Here is a 20,310-nt window from a genome sequence, read left to right on the forward strand (position 1 = left end):
CTGCTATTGTGGCTTAATAGTGGGACCTGTGAACTTGAGATGCAGCCCAACATGTAGCCCCTCGCCTGCCCTATCCGCTTCTGTGTCGTTCCCATCACTTTCTTGAATTGCCCAGATTTTCACAAATGAAAACCTTAGCGAGCATCGGCGATATACAAAAATGCTCGGGTTGCCCATTGACTTCAATGGGGTTCGTTACTCGAAACGAACCCTCGAGCATCGCGAAAAGTTCGTCCCGAGTAACGAGCACCCGAGCATTTTGGTGCTCGCTCATCTCTACTCACAGTCAAATCCGTTAGTGACACAATGGATCCACACCATCCACATAAGGTCAACGCTAACACTATATATGGATAAAAGCATTTCAAACATAATGTTGTTTTTTCTGGTATGTCTAATTATGATTAAACAATTTCTAATTATTTTCTCTTCTGTAATACGATGTTATGATCCAGTGTACGGAGTTGGAAAACTGATGGAGCACATAGTGGTTCAACATTTATAACTTGCTATCCATTTATGTGACATTTGTTTCTTACCGTGGAAACAAGGATCATCAGTTTTAAAGGATCTTGAAGGATTGTCAGCAGGAATTAACAGACAATAATCATCAGTCATGTCCAGCATCTTGTCTGCAATGTTGTACTCTGCGGGCTGCTCAACATATTCCTCTATGTTTTCTTCTACAGGATATTCCTGTGCATCTTGTTCAGTTTCATTAACTTGGTCGGGGTCCGTATCATCATCATTACTGCATGAGTCTTTTGAGGATTGTTGACTGTCTGTGTTTAAAATTTTAGCATTAATGTACTTTTTTTTAAAATGCCATGGGTGCCGTACAACAAACAAGACATTTACATGTGTATGTATGATTTAGTTGTGCTTTGTAACATTTCCAGTTGTATAATGATAATTAAATAGATATAAGCTAGTAGGCCCCCATATTGAGTGCAGATGGACTGCCGGGGTAGCTAGGGCCTAAAAAAGCCCTTTTGTTAGTCTTGGCTATTTGCTTCTTAGGTGCTGCCAGTGGCAGGGCCTATTAGCTGCCTGTGAGCAGAAAACTAATAGGAAAGCATAATACACTGTAATACATAAATAGTGCAGTGTATTATGTAAGCAATCAAATCATCACATGTTCAAGTCTCCTTGTGGGACTAATCAATAGTGTAAGAAAAAAAATCATACCGTGTTCTCAAATAAAAAAATCCAAATAAGATAATGTTACTTTTGCAAATATACAAATGGGTATAGCTGCATTTGTAAATGGCCCATACTATAAAATTAACATGTAACTTATCCTGCAGAGTGACAACATGAAAAAGAAAAACAATGCTATGATTATTGTACTTTTGTTCATCCTGCCCCCCAAAAAACAGTGTAAAAAGTTGTATGTACCCAAAACGGTACCAAAAAATAAAAAGGAACTGTCATGTATAGACAAAGCAATTTATGAAAGTAAGAATACCTAATCGTCATCCCTGACAGAGTGTCTCCTCATATTGTTAGCAGCGGTGCCTCATCATTATCAGAGACACACCTCCCCTGAGTTTTTTCATGATGTCTTTATTACTTTCACTTGAACATGTGATCACTTGGTAGCTTGTACAATATGCTGCAGTAGTTTGGTATTGCAGTATATTGTATTTTTAAACTTTTCCTTATAAGGCCTACCACTGACTGCCCGTCACTGACTGCTTAGGTGCTACAGTCAGCACTGACCACAGAATCTAAGTAGTTGAAAGACCGTGATTAGAGTAAGCTCTGATTATAAACATTGCCCAGCCAGGTGTCAGCTATTAAAAGCAGCCAGCACTCGCCAGGTGTGTACTGTCCTCAGCTCCCCCATCCCACATAACGTATCTTTACTTTATATGGTCAAGAAGAGGTTAAAATTAGAACAAAATATGCAAATAAGCATAAAACAGCTCAGATAACAGTTCATATACTTACCTTCCCCTGTTTCTACAATCCGTGTCATACCTCCTTTGAACAGCGTAAGGAGGAACAAATTTTGCATAACATTTTTTAATATTAGACTATGTCTCTTTTATGCTAAGTCACACCCTTTGTACCCCCTCACAGTTATAGTGTCCATTAGTGACCCCCTCACACTAATAGTGCACCTCAGAGACTCCCTCCACAGTCCTAAATAATAGTAAATTACCAGCTCTGCACAGTGATAGTGGCTATTATTGTATGTTGACACCACCGGAGGTACTGGTGGAGCCAAGATACAGGGTGTTTGACAGGGATTGGACGCTCCCTGTTTGTGATTGGCTGTTCGCCTGTCTCCCCTGTCCTCTGCCTCACAGGTCCTATAGGCTCCAGCGGCCTTCAAGCAGTGAAGAAGAATCTGAGCGAGGAGCGGTGGTGGTGGTGGCGGCTGAGCAGGCGGGGGCAGAGTGTAATACTCGGAGCGATCTCAGCGGTGGCTGTGCAGGAGCGTTGAGCGCAGTGGAGCGGGAGGGGGGGGGGGGAAGGAACTGCAGAGTTATCACTGTAGCACTTTGGCGCTTTTCTGTGCTAGCTGTCTAGGAGCAGTCAGAGGTGCAGAGCCCCGGGGGGCCGCACTTTCATCAGTGGAGCACTTTGCCAAACCTAACACTCAGGGAGTGGAGGCAGAGGGCCACTGGAAGGGGAGCTGCAATGGGGACTGTATGCAGACACTGCTGGGGATGAGGAAACAGCAGGAGAGGGGAGCACAGCGACAGGAATCAAACAGCAGGAGCGGGGATTAGAGGGCCTATGGACCAAACTGCAGGAGCAGGGAGCACTATTAACAACCGAGAAGCCTGGGAGCTGCAACAGGACAATTATACTGGCCTGCCAAGACCTGCAGCCGAGCCTTCTCTCCATCCAATCTGGTTCAGGGGGCGTCACCGGGTTGTCAGTCTTGTCTCCACCACTACTTTCTGGTGGCGTCATGATACAATAATACCGTGATAGTGATTACAGTGTAGTTACTTCCAGTTTCCACAGGTTGCATCTTCTCTGTTTGATGGAATCTGATTTGCTTCCCTATCTTGATACAGACTACCATGTAAACTACGTACAGCCACAACTCTTCTCTGCAAATTCTCCCCATCCTGCCATTATGCCTAATGAACCTCTCAGTAACTCACCGACAGTATTAGTGCCCCCTATGTGTCACCACAAGAGAATGTCCCCTCTGTGGCCCCACTTATAGTGTCCCTTCTGTGGCTCGACTTAGTTTTAGTACTCCCTCTGTAGCCTCACTTATAGTCCCTTTTCTGTGACCTACTTACTTATAGTGCCCCTTGTGTGGCTCCACTTTTTTAAAGTGCCCACTTCTGTGGCTTTACTTAGCTGTAATACCCCCTTATGTGGCACCACTTATAGTGATCTCCGCTCCTGCACTTCAATCAAATCGTAACACTTCAGTCCATCTTATATCTTAAGCCCCCACATGGGATTTGGCAGCTCAGACAACACTAATCTGTACATATACTTCTCTTCTCTTTCTTGTTCTGAGCGCAGTGCATCCAAAACAGATGAACACATTTACGTGCATGCTTCAGTGTCAAAATCCACTGCAAATAGCATTTAAAGCGGTTTTGTCATTTAAAAAACAAAACAAAAAAACAAGACTACCGTATATACCGGCGTATAAGGCGACGGGGCGTATAAGACGACCCCCCAACTGTCACCTTATACGCCGGTATTCAGTGGAGAAAAAAAAAAAATTTTATTACTCACCTCCCACGGCGTTCTGTCGCGCTCCGGCAGGATGTCGCTCGCTCCGGCAGGCTGTCGCTCGCTCCTCGTCCCCGCCGCAGCATAGCTTTCTGAATGTGGGGCTTGAAATCCCCGCTTCCAGAAAGCTAATACACACGCCGGCAGCCATGACATCATTGAATGGCTGTGATTGGCTAAAGCACACGTGGCTTCAGCCAATCACACTATTCAATGACATCATTGAATGGGTGTGATTGCTAACACGTGCGCCTTCAGCCAATCACAGCCATTCAATGATGTCATTGAATAGTGTGATTGGCTGAAGCCACGTGTGCTTTAGCCAATCACAGCCATTCAATGCTGTCATGGCTGCCGGCGTGTGTATTAGCTTTCTGGAAGCGGGGATTTCAAGCCCCGCATTCAGAAAGCTATGCTGCGGCGGGGACGAGGAGCCAGCGACAGCCTGCCGGAGCGAGCGACATCCTGCCGGAGCGCGACAGAACGCCGTGGGAGGTGAGTAATAAAATTTTTTTTTTTTACACTTTTTTTTTTTTTGTATTACCGGCGCATAAGACGACCCCCGACTGCAGAGCAGATTTTTCGGGGTTCAAAAGTCGTCTTATACGCCGGTATATACGGTAATACTTTCCTATTCCTCCCCAGGCAGACTCCTTACCACATCTTCTCCAGTCCCCTGGGTGACCTCACCGCAAGCCAGCCAGATCCTCTTCTTCTTGTTATGATGCATCCATTACTCGCATTCTCGGCAATAGATCGCCACTTCTTCAGTCTCGGCAACAGATTGGCATTCCTACCTAGGAAGGAATGCCGATCTATTGCTGAGACTGTGCGCATTTCTGCAATAGCTCAGCACTCCCTGCTTGGCTGTGAATGTTACGTTACTAGTGACATAGCGTATATTGCCAGGCAGGAAGAAGAATGCGAGGAAAGGACGCTTTGTCACTGGAAGAAGAGGATCTGGCTGGCTGGAGACGAGGTGACCCGGGGGACTGCAGGAGACAAGAGAAGATCGGCGGGGGGGGGGGGGGGGGGGGAGGGGGGGGGGGGGGAGATGCAGTAAGGAAACTGCCTGGGGAGGAATAGGTTAGTATAAAAAATTCACCAAGTTTTCCTAGCTAAAACACTCCAATGAATGACTCTTTTTTTTTCCTGCGACATGGAATTCAGTTTTACAGACAGTTATAACCGTGACCAGATTCATACTGACACCAATAAGATTAAAACATACATATTCCGGATTTAGGTGTGGAGTCTGTGACAAGGAAAACTCCTTATGAATAGGGCCTAAAGACGATCAAAAAGAATCTACAGTAATAGCATTTAAAAATATTCCCCAGTACTATCTAAAAGGAGATTTTTCATGTTAAAAATGGACAAGTCACATGCAAACAAAATCATTATTTAGAAAACCTGTCAGCTTTTCTTCCTTTTTGTTTTTACTGCGGTCATTTTATAATATTTTGACGTTTACTAAATGATATGTATGGAAAAGATCAATAAGCTGTAAATTCTGTCAACATTTCAATGCTACAATGAATAGGCATATAAATAATAAAAAATGTTTTAGAACAATGTAGCCCCACAGACAGAAAAAGTGAAATTGATGTGATTTACCAGCACACTCAACCATGTCCACATAAATATCTTCTTGTTCAAACTCCACTGATTCTCCAGGAATGTCATCCTGATTAGCTTTCAGTTCCTTCTAGAAAATGGTAAGAAAGATTTATGTCAGCTTCAGGAACATATTCAACATAGTGCACTTCCTCAGAAATGTGCAAATTCACAGTTTATATTGTACACATGTCTATCTATCTATCTATCTATCTATCTATCTATCTATCTATCTATCTATCTATCTATCTATCTATCTATCTATCACCCTTTCCAATTCACTGTCTGACGTCTGAAGACATTATGATTTAAGGTTGTACAGCTCTGATGTTGGAAGACGTCCGTCGAGGTTCTCTTACTGTATATTTCTAGCCTCTTTGTTGTTAAAGCCTATCCAATGTTTTACCTCATGCAGTACTAGCTTTAGCCAGCAGATAGTGCTGTTGTATAATGGCAGAAAAAGGGTAAGCCCCCTAGGAAAACCAGGATACACATTGGATTGGAGAGGGTTCAAATTAACTTTCTGAAGGCTGAATAATTATTTAATTTATAATTATGTTATTTGTCCAATTACATTTGAGCCTATAAAAATGAAGGGACGAAGTAAAAATGGCTGAAATTCCTAAATGCAGTATTTTTTGTTAAACCTCAATGTGTAAATTTGGCAGGTTGATGTTGGAAATAGTCAAGAAGACCGTTGACATGTCAATGTTTAGTTTAGCTTTCTTCAGATTGATGTGCAGTGTCTAGTATAAAAGTAGACAGCCTTAGGTTAGACAGCGCCCTGTACAAATTTATTTTGGCACCCCTCCCCCCACTTTCCACCCTTGACATAGCAGGAAAGACTAGGTAAAACAGTGTTGGGACATCACCCAAGGCAACAGAGGAGAGTTGCAGCTGTGCCAGCTGAGCGCAGCACAGGGGCTAGCTGGCAAATTTGGCATGGTGGGCAAGCACAAAACAGTGGCCCATGAATATTGGCCCACACTAAGGGCATGTTCACACTTTAGGAATTAAGGCTGCCTGTCCACGAGCGGGTTTGAATTGCGTTCCCTGCGGCAATAATCCGTCTGCGGGGAACACAGTGAAAGCTCTCCATAGCGTTGCTATGGAGAGCACTTCCCCCCTGTCCACGAGCGAAGAAGCATGCTGCGAATTACCGCGATTCTCCGCGGTCAGCCTATTTGTCAGATAGGCGGACAGCGGAGATCCGTCTGCCGGATCCTGCTCCCAGGCAGCGCCTCCCGCTGCGGAGATTCGCCGCGGGATACCGCAACGCCCGTGGACAGGCAGCCTTACTGAGGATTTTCTGCAGTGCACAAAATCCCCACCACAATCTGCACCATTTTGTGTGGACTTTATGATGTATTTTGGCGTAGATTTACAAGTGACTTCATCCCTTTGACCGATTTGACATCTGCCGCATGCTAATTGCAAATCTGCCACATGTTAATGCATCCTCAGCCAAACCATGGCCACACAAATTACTGGTAAAATTTTGTGGCCATTGACCACTATGGGTGGGGATGGTTTGGCCATGTTACGCGACCGCACATTGTGTGCGTAATACGTGCCAAAATCATGGTTGTCTCAATGAGCCCTTACTGGAGGATTCTTGCTAGATGCAAGGAACATAAAAAGGTTATTGGATGAATAATATAATGAATAGATCAGCTATGGCAACTGCACTACATACCAGGACTTCAACACGATTTGCTCTTTAATATTAATATTCTAGAGGGTATTTATTTTTCAGTTTTCAACAGACAATTTCACAAAGCGGTTTTTCTTAGTTATCGACATAAGACACTTGGTATTTCCTTTTTGCTCAGTTGTGTCATCTGGTATTCTGTGCATAATTCATTAACTGCTTTACATATTTGGGAAGGCAAAATTTGTGCCTTTAGATTTTGAATGGTGGTTGCGTATGTGATTTATGTCAGAATGCTGCACTTTTTTTCATGATGACATATATATATATATATATATATATATATATATACACACAATTGGAAATTAATACTGAACAATATTGTAATAAGCTAATAAATAAGGAATGACCGCTAACCCAATACCATGAATTACAGTCTCCTCCTTAAAGAAATGTTTATTCAACAGCCATTGATTATCTTTAGAGATGAGCGAACGTACTCGTCCGAGCTTGATATTCGTGCGAATATTAGGGTGTTCGGGATGCTCATTACTCGTAACGAGTACCACGCGGTGTTCCGGTTACTTTCAGTTTCCTCTCTGAGACGTTAGCGCGCTTTTCTGGCCAATTGAAAGACAGGGAAGGCATTACAACTTCCCCCTGTGACGTTCAAGCCCTATACCACCCCCCTGCTGTGAGTGGCTGGGGCGATCAGATGTCACCCGAGTATAAAAATCGGCCCCTCCCGCGGCTCGCCACACATGCCTTGTGACTTAGCTGAGGGAAAGTGCTGCTGCTGGTGCTGCTGTAGGGAGAGCGTTAGGAGTCAGTGTAGGCTTCAAGAACCCCAATGGCCCTTCTCAGGGCCACATCTACTAGTGTGCAGTACTGTGTTAGCACAGTATTTTTTTTTTTTTTTGTCCAAAATTGGATCTGCAGAGCATTGCGCCCTGCAATAGGGACAGAAGTGGGGGTTAGGCAGGGAGAGTGTTAGGAGTTAGTGTAGGCTTCAAGAACCCCAACGGTCCTTTCTAGGGCCACTTCTATCCGTGTGCAGTACTGTCCAGGCTGCTGTTAGCAGTGTTGCATATATTTTTTTTTTCCTCAAAACCGGCTGTGCAGAGCATTGCACCCGGCATTAATACTACAGGGATAGAATTGTGTAGGCAGGGCCAGAAGACATTTATTATTCATTGAATACACGCAGTGGGGTCTTCCCTTTGCTAAAAAGGAAAAAAATTATATTTGGCCTGCCTGTGTCAGTCCTAAGGTCTCCGTGTACGTGTGTGCTGCGTGTACAACGTACAAAAATCAGACGCAACCAGCTAGGCTTTACTGCAGGCTTGCGCCATTGTCTTTCCTGACTGGCAAATACCTGCTCTGCTAGAGTTAATAACTCTGCTACACTATAGTTGTGTGACACTTTTTGAGGGCCACACCACAGATATTAAACTTCTTGTTCATTGAATATACGCAGTGGGGTCTTCCCTAAGCTAAAAAGGAAAAAAAATTATATTTGGCCTGCCTGTGTCAGTCCTAAGGTCTCCGTGTACGTGTGTGCTGCGTGTACAACGTACAAAAATCAGACGCAACCAGCTACGCTTTACTGCAGCCTAGCGCCATTGTCTTTCCTGACTGGCAAATACCTGCTCTGCTAGAGTTAATAACTCTGCTACACTATAGTTGTGTGACACTTTTTGAGGGCCACACCACAGATATTAAACTTCTTGTTCATTGAATATACGCAGTGGGGTCTTCCCTAAGCTAAAAAGGAAAAAAATTATATTTGGCCTGCCTGTGTCAGTCCTAAGGTCTCCGTGTACGTGTGTGCTGCGTGGACAACGTACAAAAATCAGACGCAACCAGCTACGGTTGAGTGCAGCCTTGCGCCAATTTCTTTCCTGCCTGGGAAATCAAATCACTGGTAATACAGCATGCTGAGGGGTAGGGGTAGGCCTAGAGGATGTGGACGCGGCCGAGGACGCGGAGGGCCAAGTGAGGGTGTGGGCACAGGCCGAACCAGTGCGGTGGCCAGGGGTAGAGGCAGGGCCAGACCGAATAATCCACCAACTGTTTCCCAAAGCGCCCCCTCGCGCCATGCCACCCTGCAGAGGTCAAGGTGCTCTACGGTGTGGCAGTTTTTCACAGAGACGCCTGACGACCGACGAACAGTGGTGTGCAACCTTTGTCGCGCCAAGATCAGCTGGGGAGGCACCACCAACAGCATGCGCAGGCATATGATGGCCAAGCACCCCACAAGGTGGGACGATGCCCGTTCACCGCCTCCGGTTTGCACCACTGCCTCTCCCCCTGTGCCCCAACCTGCCACTGAGATCCAACCCCCCTCTGAGGACACAGGCACTACCGTCTCCTGGCCTGCACCCACACCCTCACCTCCGCTGTCCTCGGCCCCATCCAGCAATGTCTCTCAGCGTAGCGTCCAGACGTCGCCAGTGCCACAGTTTGAGCGCAAGCGCAACTACGACGCCACGCACCCGCACGCTCAAGCGTTAAACGTGCACATTGCAAAATTGATCAGCCTAGAGATGCTGCCGTATAGGCTTGTGGAAACGGAGGCTTTCAAAAGCATGATGGCGGCGGCTGCCCCGCGCTACTCGGTTCCCAGTCGCCACTACTTTTCCCGATGTGCCGTCCCAGCCCTGCACGACCATGTCTCCCGCAACATTGTACGCGCCCTCACCAACGCGGTTACTGCCAAGGTCCACTTAACAACGGACACGTGGACAAGCACAGGCGGGCAGGGCCACTATATCTCCCTGACGGCACATTGGGTGAATGTAGTGGAGGCTGGGACAGAGTCAGAGCCTGGGACCGCTCACGTCCTACCCACCCCCAGAATTGCGGGCCCCAGCTCGGTGGTGGTATCTGCGGCGGTGTATGCTTCCTCCACTAAAGCACCTTCCTCCTCCTCCTCCAACGCAACCTCTGTCTCGCAATCAAGATGTGTCAGCAGCACGTCGCCAGCAGTCATTGTCACGCGGCGTGGCAGCAGCGGTGGGCAAGCGTCAGCAGGCCGTGCTGAAACTACTCAGCTTAGGAGAGAAGAGGCACACGGCCCACGAACTGCTGCAGGGTCTGACAGAGCAGACCGACCACTGGCTTGCGCCGCTGAGCCTCCAACCGGGCATGGTCGTGTGTGACAACGGCCGTAAGCTGGTGGCGGCTCTGCAGCTCGGCAGCCTCACGCACGTGCCATGCCTGGCCCATGTCTTTAATTTGGTGGTTCAGCGCTTTCTGAAAAGCTACCCCCACTTGTCATACCTGCTCGGAAAGGTGCGCCAGCTCTGCGCACATTTCCGCAAATCCCACACGCACGCTGCCACCCTGCGGACACTGCAACATAGGTTTAATCTGCCAGTGCACCGACTGCTGTGCGACGTGCCCACACAGTGGAACTCTGCGCTCCACATGTTGGCCAGACTCTATGAGCAGCGTAGAGCTATAGTGGAATACCAACTCCAACTTGCGCGGCGCAGTGGGAGTCAGCCTCCTCAATTATTTACAGAAGAGTGGCCCTGGTTGGCAGCCATCTGCCAGGTCCTTGGAAAATTTGAGGAGTCTACCCAGGTGGTGAGCGGCGATGCTGCAATCATTAGCGTCACCATTCCTCTGCTATGCATCTTGAGAAGTTCCCTGCAAAGCATAAAGGCAGACGCTTTGCGCTCGGAAACAGAGCCGGGGGAAGACAGTATGTCGCTGGATAGTCAGAGCACCCGCCTGTCTATATCTCAGCGCGTTGAGGAGGAGGAGGAGGAGGAGCATGAGGAGGATGAGGAGGAGGGGGAAGAGACAGCTTGGCCCACTGGTGAGGGTACACATGCTGCTGGGCTGTCATCCTTTCAGCGTGTATGGCCTGAGGAGGAGGAAGAGGAGGAGGAGGAGGATCCTGAAAGTGATCTTCCTAGTGAAGACAGCCATGTGTTGCGTACAGGTACCCTGGCACACATAGCTGACTTCATGTTAGGATGCCTTTCTCGTGACCCTCGCGTTACACGCATTCTGGCCACTACGGATTACTGGGTGTACACACTGCTCGACCCACGCTATAAGGAGAACCTTCCCACTCTCATTCCCGAAGAGGAAAGGGGTTCGAGAGTGTTGCTATACCACAGGGCGCTGGTGGACAAACTGATGGTAAACTTCCCATCCGACAGCGCTAGTGGCAGAAGGCGCAGTTCCGAGGGCCAGGTAGCAGGGGAGGCGCAGAGATCAGGCAGCATGTACAGCGCAGGCAGGGGAACATTCTCCAAGGCCTTTGCCAACTTTATGGCTCCCCAGCAAGACTGTGTCACCGCTCCCCAGTCAAGGCTGAGTTGGCGGGAGCACTGTAAAAGGATGGTGAGGGAGTACGTAGCCGATCGCACGACCGTCCTCCGTGACGCCTCTGCCCCCTACAACTACTGGGTGTCGAAGCTGGACACGTGGCCTGAACTCGCGCTGTATGCCCTGGAGGTGCTTGCTTGTCCTGCGGCTAGCGTCTTGTCAGAGAGTGTGTTTAGTGTGGCTGGGGGAATCATCACGGATAAGCGTACCCACCTGTCAAACGACAGTGCCGACAGGCTTACACTCATCAAGATGAACAAAGCCTGGATTTCCCCAGACTTCTCTTCTCCACCAGCGGACAGCAGCGATACGTAAGCAATACGTAGGCTGCACTCGCGGATGGAAGCTACGTTCTCTCTCACCATCCAAAACGGGGACATTTCTGCTTCATCAATCTGTGTCTAATATTCCTCCTCCTCCTCCTGCTCCTCCTCCTGAAACCTCACGTAATCACGCTGAACGGGCAATTTTTCTTAGGGCCACAAGGCTCACTCATAATTTTTCTAAACAATTTTTATATGTTTCAATGCTCTTAAAAGCGTTGAAACTTTAACTTGAACCAATTTTTCGTTAAACTGGGCTGCCTCCAGGCCTAGTTACCACTTAAGCCACATTAACCAAAGCGATTAATGGGTTTCACCTGCCATCTTGGTTGGGCATGGCCAAATTTTGCAAGCACGACATTACTACCTCAGCTGTGTTGGGCAATGCAATGGGATATTTTTATGTACCGCCGGTGGGTTCCAGGGAGCCACCCATGCTGTAGGTGCACACGGAGTTTAACCTACATCTGTCCACTTGTAAAGAACCCCAGTCTGACTGGGGCATGCAGTGTGGGCCGAAGCCCACCTGTATTAAGCACGACATTACTACCTCAGCTGTGTTGGGCAATGCAATGGGATATTTCTATGTACCGCCGGTGGCTTCCTGGCACCCACCCATGCTGTGGGTCCACAGGGAATTATAAATGCATCTGTTTCCACTTGTAAAGAACCCCAGTCTGACTGGGGCATGCAGTGTGGGCCGAAGCCCACCTGTATTAAGCACGACATTACTACCTCAGCTGTGTTGGGCAATGCAATGGGATATTTCTATGTACCGCCGGTGGCTTCCTGGCACCCACCCATGCTGTGGGTCCACAGGGAATTATAAATGCATCTGTTTCCACTTGTAAAGAACCCCAGTCTGACTGGGGCATGCAGTGTGGGCCGAAGCCCACCTGTATTAAGCACGACATTACTACCTCAGCTGTGTTGGGCAATGCAATGGGATATTTCTATGTACCGCCGGTGGCTTCCTGGCACCCACCCATGCTGTGGGTCCACAGGGAATTATAAATGCATCTGTTTCCACTTGTAAAGAACCCCAGTCTGACTGGGGCATGCAGTGTGGGCCGAAGCCCACCTGCATTAAGCACGACATTACTACCTCAGCTGTGTTGGGCAATGCAATGGGATATTTTTATGTACCGCCGGTGGGTTCCAGGGAGCCACCCATGCTGTGGGTCCACAGGGACTTCACAATAGGGAGTTGTACCTGCCTGTGTCTATGAATTAAAACCGCGGTCTGACTGGGGCATGCAGACACCTTGACAGAATGAATAGTGTGTGGCACATAGGTTCCCCATTGCTATGCCCACGTGTGCAGCTCCTGATGGCGGTGGCACAGGATTCTATTTCTCATTGCTTCTGTACAGCATTGTGGGCTATCGCCCCGCCCCTTTTAAAGAGGGTCGCTGCCTAGCCGTGCCAACCCTCTGCAGTGTGTGCCTGCGGTTCCTCGTCATGGCAGACGCACTTCTAAATAGACATGAGTGTGGTGTGGCATGAGGGCAGCTGAAGGCTGCGCAGGGACACTTTGGTGTGCGCTGTGGGGGGGAGGGGGGGGGGGGTTGGGCAGCATGTAACCCAGGAGAAGTGGCAGTGGAGTGTCATGCAGGCAGTGATTGTGCTTTGTTGGAGGTAGTGTGGTGCTTAGCTAAGGTATGCCATGCTAATGAGGGCCTTTCAGAAGTAAAAGTTTTTGGGAGGGGGGGGCCCCACTCTTGCCGCTATTGTGGCTTAATAGTGGGACCTGTGAACTTGAGATGCAGCCCAACATGTAGCCCCTCGCCTGCCCTATCCGTTGCTGTGTCGTTCCCATCACTTTCTTGAATTGCCCAGATTTTCACACAAGGAAACCTTAGCGAGCACCGGCGAAATACAAAAATGCTCGGGTCGCCCATTGACTTCAATGGGGTTCGTTACTCGAAACGAACCCTCGAGCATCGCAATAATTTCGTCCCGAGTAACGAGCACCCGAGCATTTTGGTGCTCGCTCATCTCTAATTATCTTCATATAGAGAATAAAAGGTGAAAAAGGAGAAAAAGTGTGGTTATCAACCAAAATCTGAAGGCCCACGTATCTTCTCCCAAACTTGGGAAAAGCTTATCGAATAGTTCCTAATTTCAGCGCAGGACTGCAGGTGGCATTCTGGTTGAAGCTGCCAGGCAGCCTGAGGATCCACTCTGTCTTCCATGTTTTCCTGATAAAACCATTGTGGGAAAATACCTTCATGGGAAGACAGCAACTGCCTCCCCTCCTGTGAAGGTTCAGGGTCAAGATGAGTTTGTCGTAGAGAAGACCCTGGATTCCAGAAAATATAGAGGAAGACTTCAGAACCTTATGCAGTGGCAGGGGTACAGGCCAGAGAAGAACTCCTGGAATCCGGACCAAAATGTACATGTTCCAAAAAAATGCCCAGGGAAAGCAGCACCTGGGATGTCCAGAGGCCATCCTCTAAGGGGGTGGTACTGTCAGGACTCGAACCTGAGACCTCCTGCTCTCAAGTTGGCAGCCCTCTCCACTGAGTCATCCTTTAGCAGCGTTCCTGTGGTTCCTGATTGGTTTCCCTGTCTTGGCTTTGCCCTGCTCCTAATTAGAGACATTATTTAAACCAGACCCGGTCTCTGCTCCAGCCCGTGATTATTGTGCTTCACAGCCTTAGTCAAGCTCCTCCCCAGCCTGCTCCTCTACAAACTAACTGAGAACTACCGATACAGACCTCTGGCTTTCTGTCTGACCATGATACCCACCTCCTCCTTTGTACCACAACTGAGAACTACTGATATCGACCTTTGGCTTCATCCTGACCATGATACCCACCTCCTCCTTTGTGCCGCAATTTGAGACCACCTGTTTCGACTCCTGGCTCTCCTCTGACTACTCTCTGGTCCTGCATGGATACTACACCCACAACTCCAAACCTAGCAACAGAAATGCCACACCACTTCAATAGGACCCTCAGTCTTAAAATAAAATGAACTATACTTACTCCTTACATGGCTGCTGGGATCCAGCACTCTGGCATCACTGTGGTCCCAGTGATTATTGTGACAGATGATCTCAGGAAATCAGGTTACTGCAGCAGCCAACGAGGGGCCACAGCACCCAGTTTCTGAACTCCCGGCATGCCAGGAGAACAAGTGGTGAGGCTTCAACTAATTACTTATAGATGTCATAATAATATGGTAATTAAATAAATGGCTAGGAAAAGTGACGATATTTAGGCTTCATGTTTGAGACAATTTCACTAAAAGCAGGTTGGAGCAATTATATTTTAATGGAATTCACAGACAGTCTAATGTCTATGGAGACTGTCTGACAGGTTCTCCATGTTTCCCAACATTTTCCTTCATGGGCAACAGTAATCTGACAGTATAAATCCCACTGGAATTTGCAGCTTCAGAGCTGTCTGGTAACCATATCACTATTATAGCTTTTACATGGCCAGCTCTAATGGCATGTCCACCTATAGAACCACTTTATTCCATTGTTCCAATGCATGTAAAATAGCAAAAAAACTTTAAAGATAGTTTTACTTAAAAAACTCCTACTGGCTTTTGTTTGCTGCACCTATGCAGACCGGGACATCTGTCTACCCTCCACCTGGGTCCTACTCATTGCTAGCATACTGTACATATTGTATAGTGAGTGTTTGTCACTGTTATTGCTTATCATTTATCATGCTTGCTTTTATGGTCTTGGGATGACAATTTTAATGTATATTAAATGCTTTTAAGAATTTTTCCAGAACGACCATGGAAAGTGTTTGACACTTAACAGATGATAATGTTTAATTAATAACCTTAGACTGAGCCAATCTTGTATAACAAATTATATATTGCAACGTTGCTGAATTCTATCTAATTGTCAAGCCTGTAGCATAATAGAACGTATCTTAGAAAGTAATGGACTCTGTGTGCTTCTTCTCTATACATATTAGGTATTGGGTGCAACCAAATTCAGAGACCGTGAAGTATGTTATATCGCAGCTTCCTAGACTTAGTTTAATAGTTTTTAAAGTTTCATACTTTGTTTACAGTTACCAACTTACTTTACCTAAAACTTCTTGCGGTTTTAATTATTAATAACATTTTTTATAGAAATTGTAGAAAATATTTTGAACGAAAGTCAACTTTCCAACATATGAAACTTGTAGTGTTTCGAAAAACAACATTCATTCGCAGAGTGCAGCACCGAGTATCATGCACTCCAAGGAACATAATGGTACCATAAAGCACTTAAAAGGCAATCACAGTTTTGCTGTCAACCACGTAGAAATGACACCGGCAATTTTCACTTCATCATGAAAAGTTAACAGACTAATTTCAGTTACTAAATTGCCCAAAAGAGTAACTAAAGTTTAGTAGGTCATTATTTGGTTCCATTTCAGCACAGAATTGCACATGTGCTTTGTAGAATACTTTTAGCAGAAAATAACCATTCCAAAGTATTAATTGCAAGGGCAGATGCTGTGCATAAATTGAACTTCTCTAACTGTATTTGGCCGAATGCACACGACCAGGTCGGATTCCAACTGCGAGATCTTGGAGTGGAATCAGACCCTTCGCCTCGGCAGTGACCCCCGCGTACTTGTGTGATGTCTTCTTCTCTGTGCTGCAGATGTGTCGGCTGGCGCGCTGCTGCACATGCGCAGTGCAGAGAATGACGAGCCGGCGATGATGCAGATCCGCGGCGATTTCGAAATTGATATTTCATAACGCCGAAGGATGGACGGCATACATTGACTTCAATGGAAGCCATCCAAGCGAGGCCTGCACTAGAATAGGACATGCTGCGATTTCCCCCCCGCGAGCGGAAAATTAGTTGATTTTCGCTCGTGGGCATGGAAAAGCATTTTGCATAGCATGTCTATGGGCAACATTTGCTGTGAGATCCGGAGGCGAATGCCTGCTTCAGATCCTGCAGTGCAGATACGCCCATGTGCAGGTGGCCTTTGTTCTGTAAACCATATTATTTTAGTGAAAACCCAGTTCAATAAGCATTAGGCCATCATGTCCACTTGAAAAATACAATCCGCGCAGAATCTGCCACGGATTTCCGCAGCGGATTCCGCACGGATTTCCTTTAAATTGTATTTTTTTTGCATGCAGATATCCACACACATTGCTATCAATGTAATAGCAATGTTGCCGATCCGCGTGGAAACCGCGGCAGAATGGAGCATGCCGCGTTTTTTCTCCCGCGTGTGAAAAACGCAATTCTTTTAAAATGCCATCTGCAGGTACAAAAATCAATTTAATGGACCCGCAGATGGCCAATGATTCCCTATGGGCAAAATCCGCGGCGGAATCCGCAATTCCATTTAGCTAGTGGACATGAGGCCTTATAGCACTGGGTAAACAAATGAACAGTATTGATCTTTGCATACAAAGTATCTCTATTATAGAGGTACCTGGACTTAGAGGATATGTACAGTTTTGCAGCCATATTTATTACTCTAATGCATCTAACAAATAAAACAGTCAGAAATCTTCACTAAGACAGTAAAGGCCCATTTAGACACAACAAGAATTGCTCGAAAATCGTTCAAAGCTGTCTTTTGAGCGATTCTCGTTCTGTCTAAATGCACTGACATCGTGCAGTTTTTGTGCATGAGTCACTGATTGCTGAATTCTAGTCTGTTAGAATTGAGTGATTAGCTGTTGTACGCGATGCAGGCTGTTATCAGCAGGATGCGCTGATAAGATTCTCTGTGCCTGTGTCCTGCTGTGAATTCACAGTGGGAACACTAGCAGTCAGCACTGAGAAGAATACATCTGTTTGCTTATGCAAAACAGCTGTATTGCTCTGTTAGCGGCCGCGGCTGAGTCCCGCTCTGCCTGCATAGCCCTATAGTAGCTGATTAGCTAGTATAAAGTATGCAAAGATGATCGCTCAAAACTGTCACTCAAACTATCGTTGAGTGAGTTTTGAGTGATCTTTAAGTGTAAATGGGGTCTAACTTAGTAATTTCTAAAGCCCTTCACAGTATAGACTTAGCATACATAAAATGACGGTTATTGTTCTTTTTATAAAAACAAGACTTAGGGCTGACAAACATATAACAGACAAAAAATTTGGGGGGGAACTCAATAGTCTGACAACTATCCAGAGGGCCAAAAAAAGGGGGCAAGTAGCCTCAGTGGATTAATACATTACTTACAAAAGGATAGAGTCAGAAGGCGAGAGATGTGCTGCAACGAATATATTGATTGCCAGCAATACTTTCACCATTAAAATGAAAAAGTCTAAGGTTATAGATTCATGGATCCTGGACAAAAAAAGGGAGGGTCATAAATTGTAGATATAGTTTGCATAACTTTTAATATTAGATGTTAGATGAATCTGTAAGTTCTGTTATATTCATAAATTCATGTATCTCATATAGGTGGCATAAAGATACAATAAAGAGCCAGAATAAAGAAATAAAGGACTCTGAGGTTCTCTTAATTTGACTTGAATGACAGAGAAATAAGACAGAGATCTGCTGGTGTGTGATACAGTATCTAAATGAGCAAAACAAAATTTAAGGCAGCTATTATATGAGTGCCAGTAGCTTCCTGTTGAGTTGAACCAATTAGCACTATTAGGACAAAGATAAGGGCACTCTGGTTCTATCTGGCTTCTGTTCCTGCAGCGTCTTACTGGCGCTGGGTGGGAGCCATGGGTGTAGTAGCCGTGCAGATCTGGGGAGGTAATCAGGGACAAGCCAGGAGTCAGCAATGGGTAGTCTTGGTATGCACTACAGAAGGTTGAGGCGGGTAACATAGTCCGATAGAAAGCCAGAAGTCAGCAAAGGGTGATCTTGGTATGCAAATAGGCATGTAGTGTTGTCGGGAAGGAAGCCAGGAGCCGTTATCAGGAAGTGTCCTAGTCACTTGTAGTGGAGAAAGAGGAGAAGAGCTAGATCAAGCCTGTGGAGAACAATAATCATGCAAGGAGTGTGTGGAATGGCCAGGCTTATATAGGAAGTGCTAATTTGCAGCAGGGTGGGGCAGGGACAGAGAGGCAGGAGCTAGGTCAGGAGCCAGGATAATGCTATCATCAGCAGAGCAGCTTGTCCCTCAAGCTGGATAGCTCACTGGGGAGAGAAACAATCCAGAGCACAGAAGGTCCCAGGCTCAATTTTATTTGACTCAAGCGCTGCCTCTGGTTCCAACTCCCAGCCTTTTCCTAGACTCTGGTCTCCTGGGTGCTATATCCTTGTTACTGGGATTCTGGTTCTTAGTTGTTGTGACTCCTGGCCTGGAGCATGACTCTACTTTAATCTGCTCTTCTGGTACCACACCCAATTCCAGGCCTCCTGGCTTTGTCCCATAATTCCATCAATCACATTGTAGTTTGGTCCTTCTGGCTCTGACTGATGACTCCAATCGACCATGATTCCGACTTTGGATAGGACATCCGGTGCATGAATGTCCTATCTTTTACAGGTGTGTGAATTTGCATGCAAAAGACGGACATGTGAACTTACCATTGGGAACCAATGGTTCTAATAGACGTGCTGTTGTATGCGCACATAGGTGCGTGCAAAACAACGCTCATGTGAACGAGGCCTCAGAGAAAGCACCAAGAAAACACATCATGACTAGTATGTCTGAATATCCCCTATGACGGACAATTTTACAATAGAAGATACAGTATAAGGGCTTATTCACATGACCATATCTACGCGACCATCTGAGGCATTAGTTTCCAATGCATTAGTTCACATGGGTGAATATACAGTGTGTAAAAAACAATGCATCAGATAGGCAGTGTATATCAGCCGGGAGTGAAAACGCGGCCAATATACGTCCGTGTGAATGAAGCCTAAGTCAGTCATCTCCATATAACTACCCAGGTAATCGGCACAATAAAATCAGGCATCAACGGAGCAGCAGTGACTGTTTATTGCTATGCGGTGCAGTAATGATCTGCACTTTGAAAGTGGAGAGTTTTGCTCATAAATAAAGAACCTTAACATTTTATGATGACACCAACTCCTAGTATACTTTATGTAAACAATTCATGGCTCCTAAGAGGAAAAATGATCCAAGCAGGACCTCACCAATATGAAGCCGGCATCTGTTCACTTTGATCTTGGAAACAGTCCCCTTTTAGAGCGCATCTTCAGAGATAAGGGAAGATACTGCAGAGTAATGCAGTGTTCACGGCTGCAGCAGTTACTGTTGTACTCCGAAGCCTCAATAAATCAGCCCTGCAGAGGATTTCATAAGTACTCTAATTTAATCAGTTGCTGGATGAGAATGTGCTGTGTTAAAATGAAGAAGGGACTCAGCCATTTGAGGACACTTGATGAGCACTACCTTTGCCTGCAGCTAAAGTACAGCAGCTGTCTCCATTCAGCCAAGAAAATGTGTAGAATGTAATTGTAATTGTGCTACTATTTACCTGCAGCAATACCCTATATGTCACAGTATTCTGTTGTATATATGTGTGTGTATGTATATATATATATATATATATATATATATATATATACATTACAGATAAAGACATCTGAGGGGCTGAGATTAAATCCTTAAAAACAGGACTATTTTCCAAGACTACAGATTGCTTCACTACTGGGATTTTATTTCCTGTTTATTGGTATTGGAATGCGATTTTTTTCCCTATTCACTGGTCCTAAATCAAGCAGCATATGTCCAATGCCA

At 46.2% G+C, this 20,310-nt stretch overlaps 1 protein-coding gene across 2 annotated transcripts in view; it reads right to left on the bottom strand.

Moving 5' to 3' along the window:
- BANK1 (B cell scaffold protein with ankyrin repeats 1) overlaps positions 1 to 20,310 on the bottom strand; it is a 308,283-nt gene that overhangs the window by 103,337 nt on the left and 184,636 nt on the right. For both annotated transcript variants that reach the window (XM_066573970.1, XM_066573969.1), the window contains exons 8-9: positions 5,335 to 5,425; positions 540 to 782 (exon numbers count right to left, since the gene is read on the bottom strand). In XM_066573970.1, the coding sequence (XP_066430067.1) occupies positions 540 to 782; positions 5,335 to 5,425 (334 nt within the window). The remainder of the gene's footprint in view (positions 1 to 539; positions 783 to 5,334; positions 5,426 to 20,310) is intronic.

The sequence above is a fragment of the Eleutherodactylus coqui genome, chromosome 7, assembly GCF_035609145.1.
Source record: "Eleutherodactylus coqui strain aEleCoq1 chromosome 7, aEleCoq1.hap1, whole genome shotgun sequence".
Classification (NCBI taxonomy): Eukaryota; Metazoa; Chordata; class Amphibia; order Anura; family Eleutherodactylidae; genus Eleutherodactylus; species Eleutherodactylus coqui.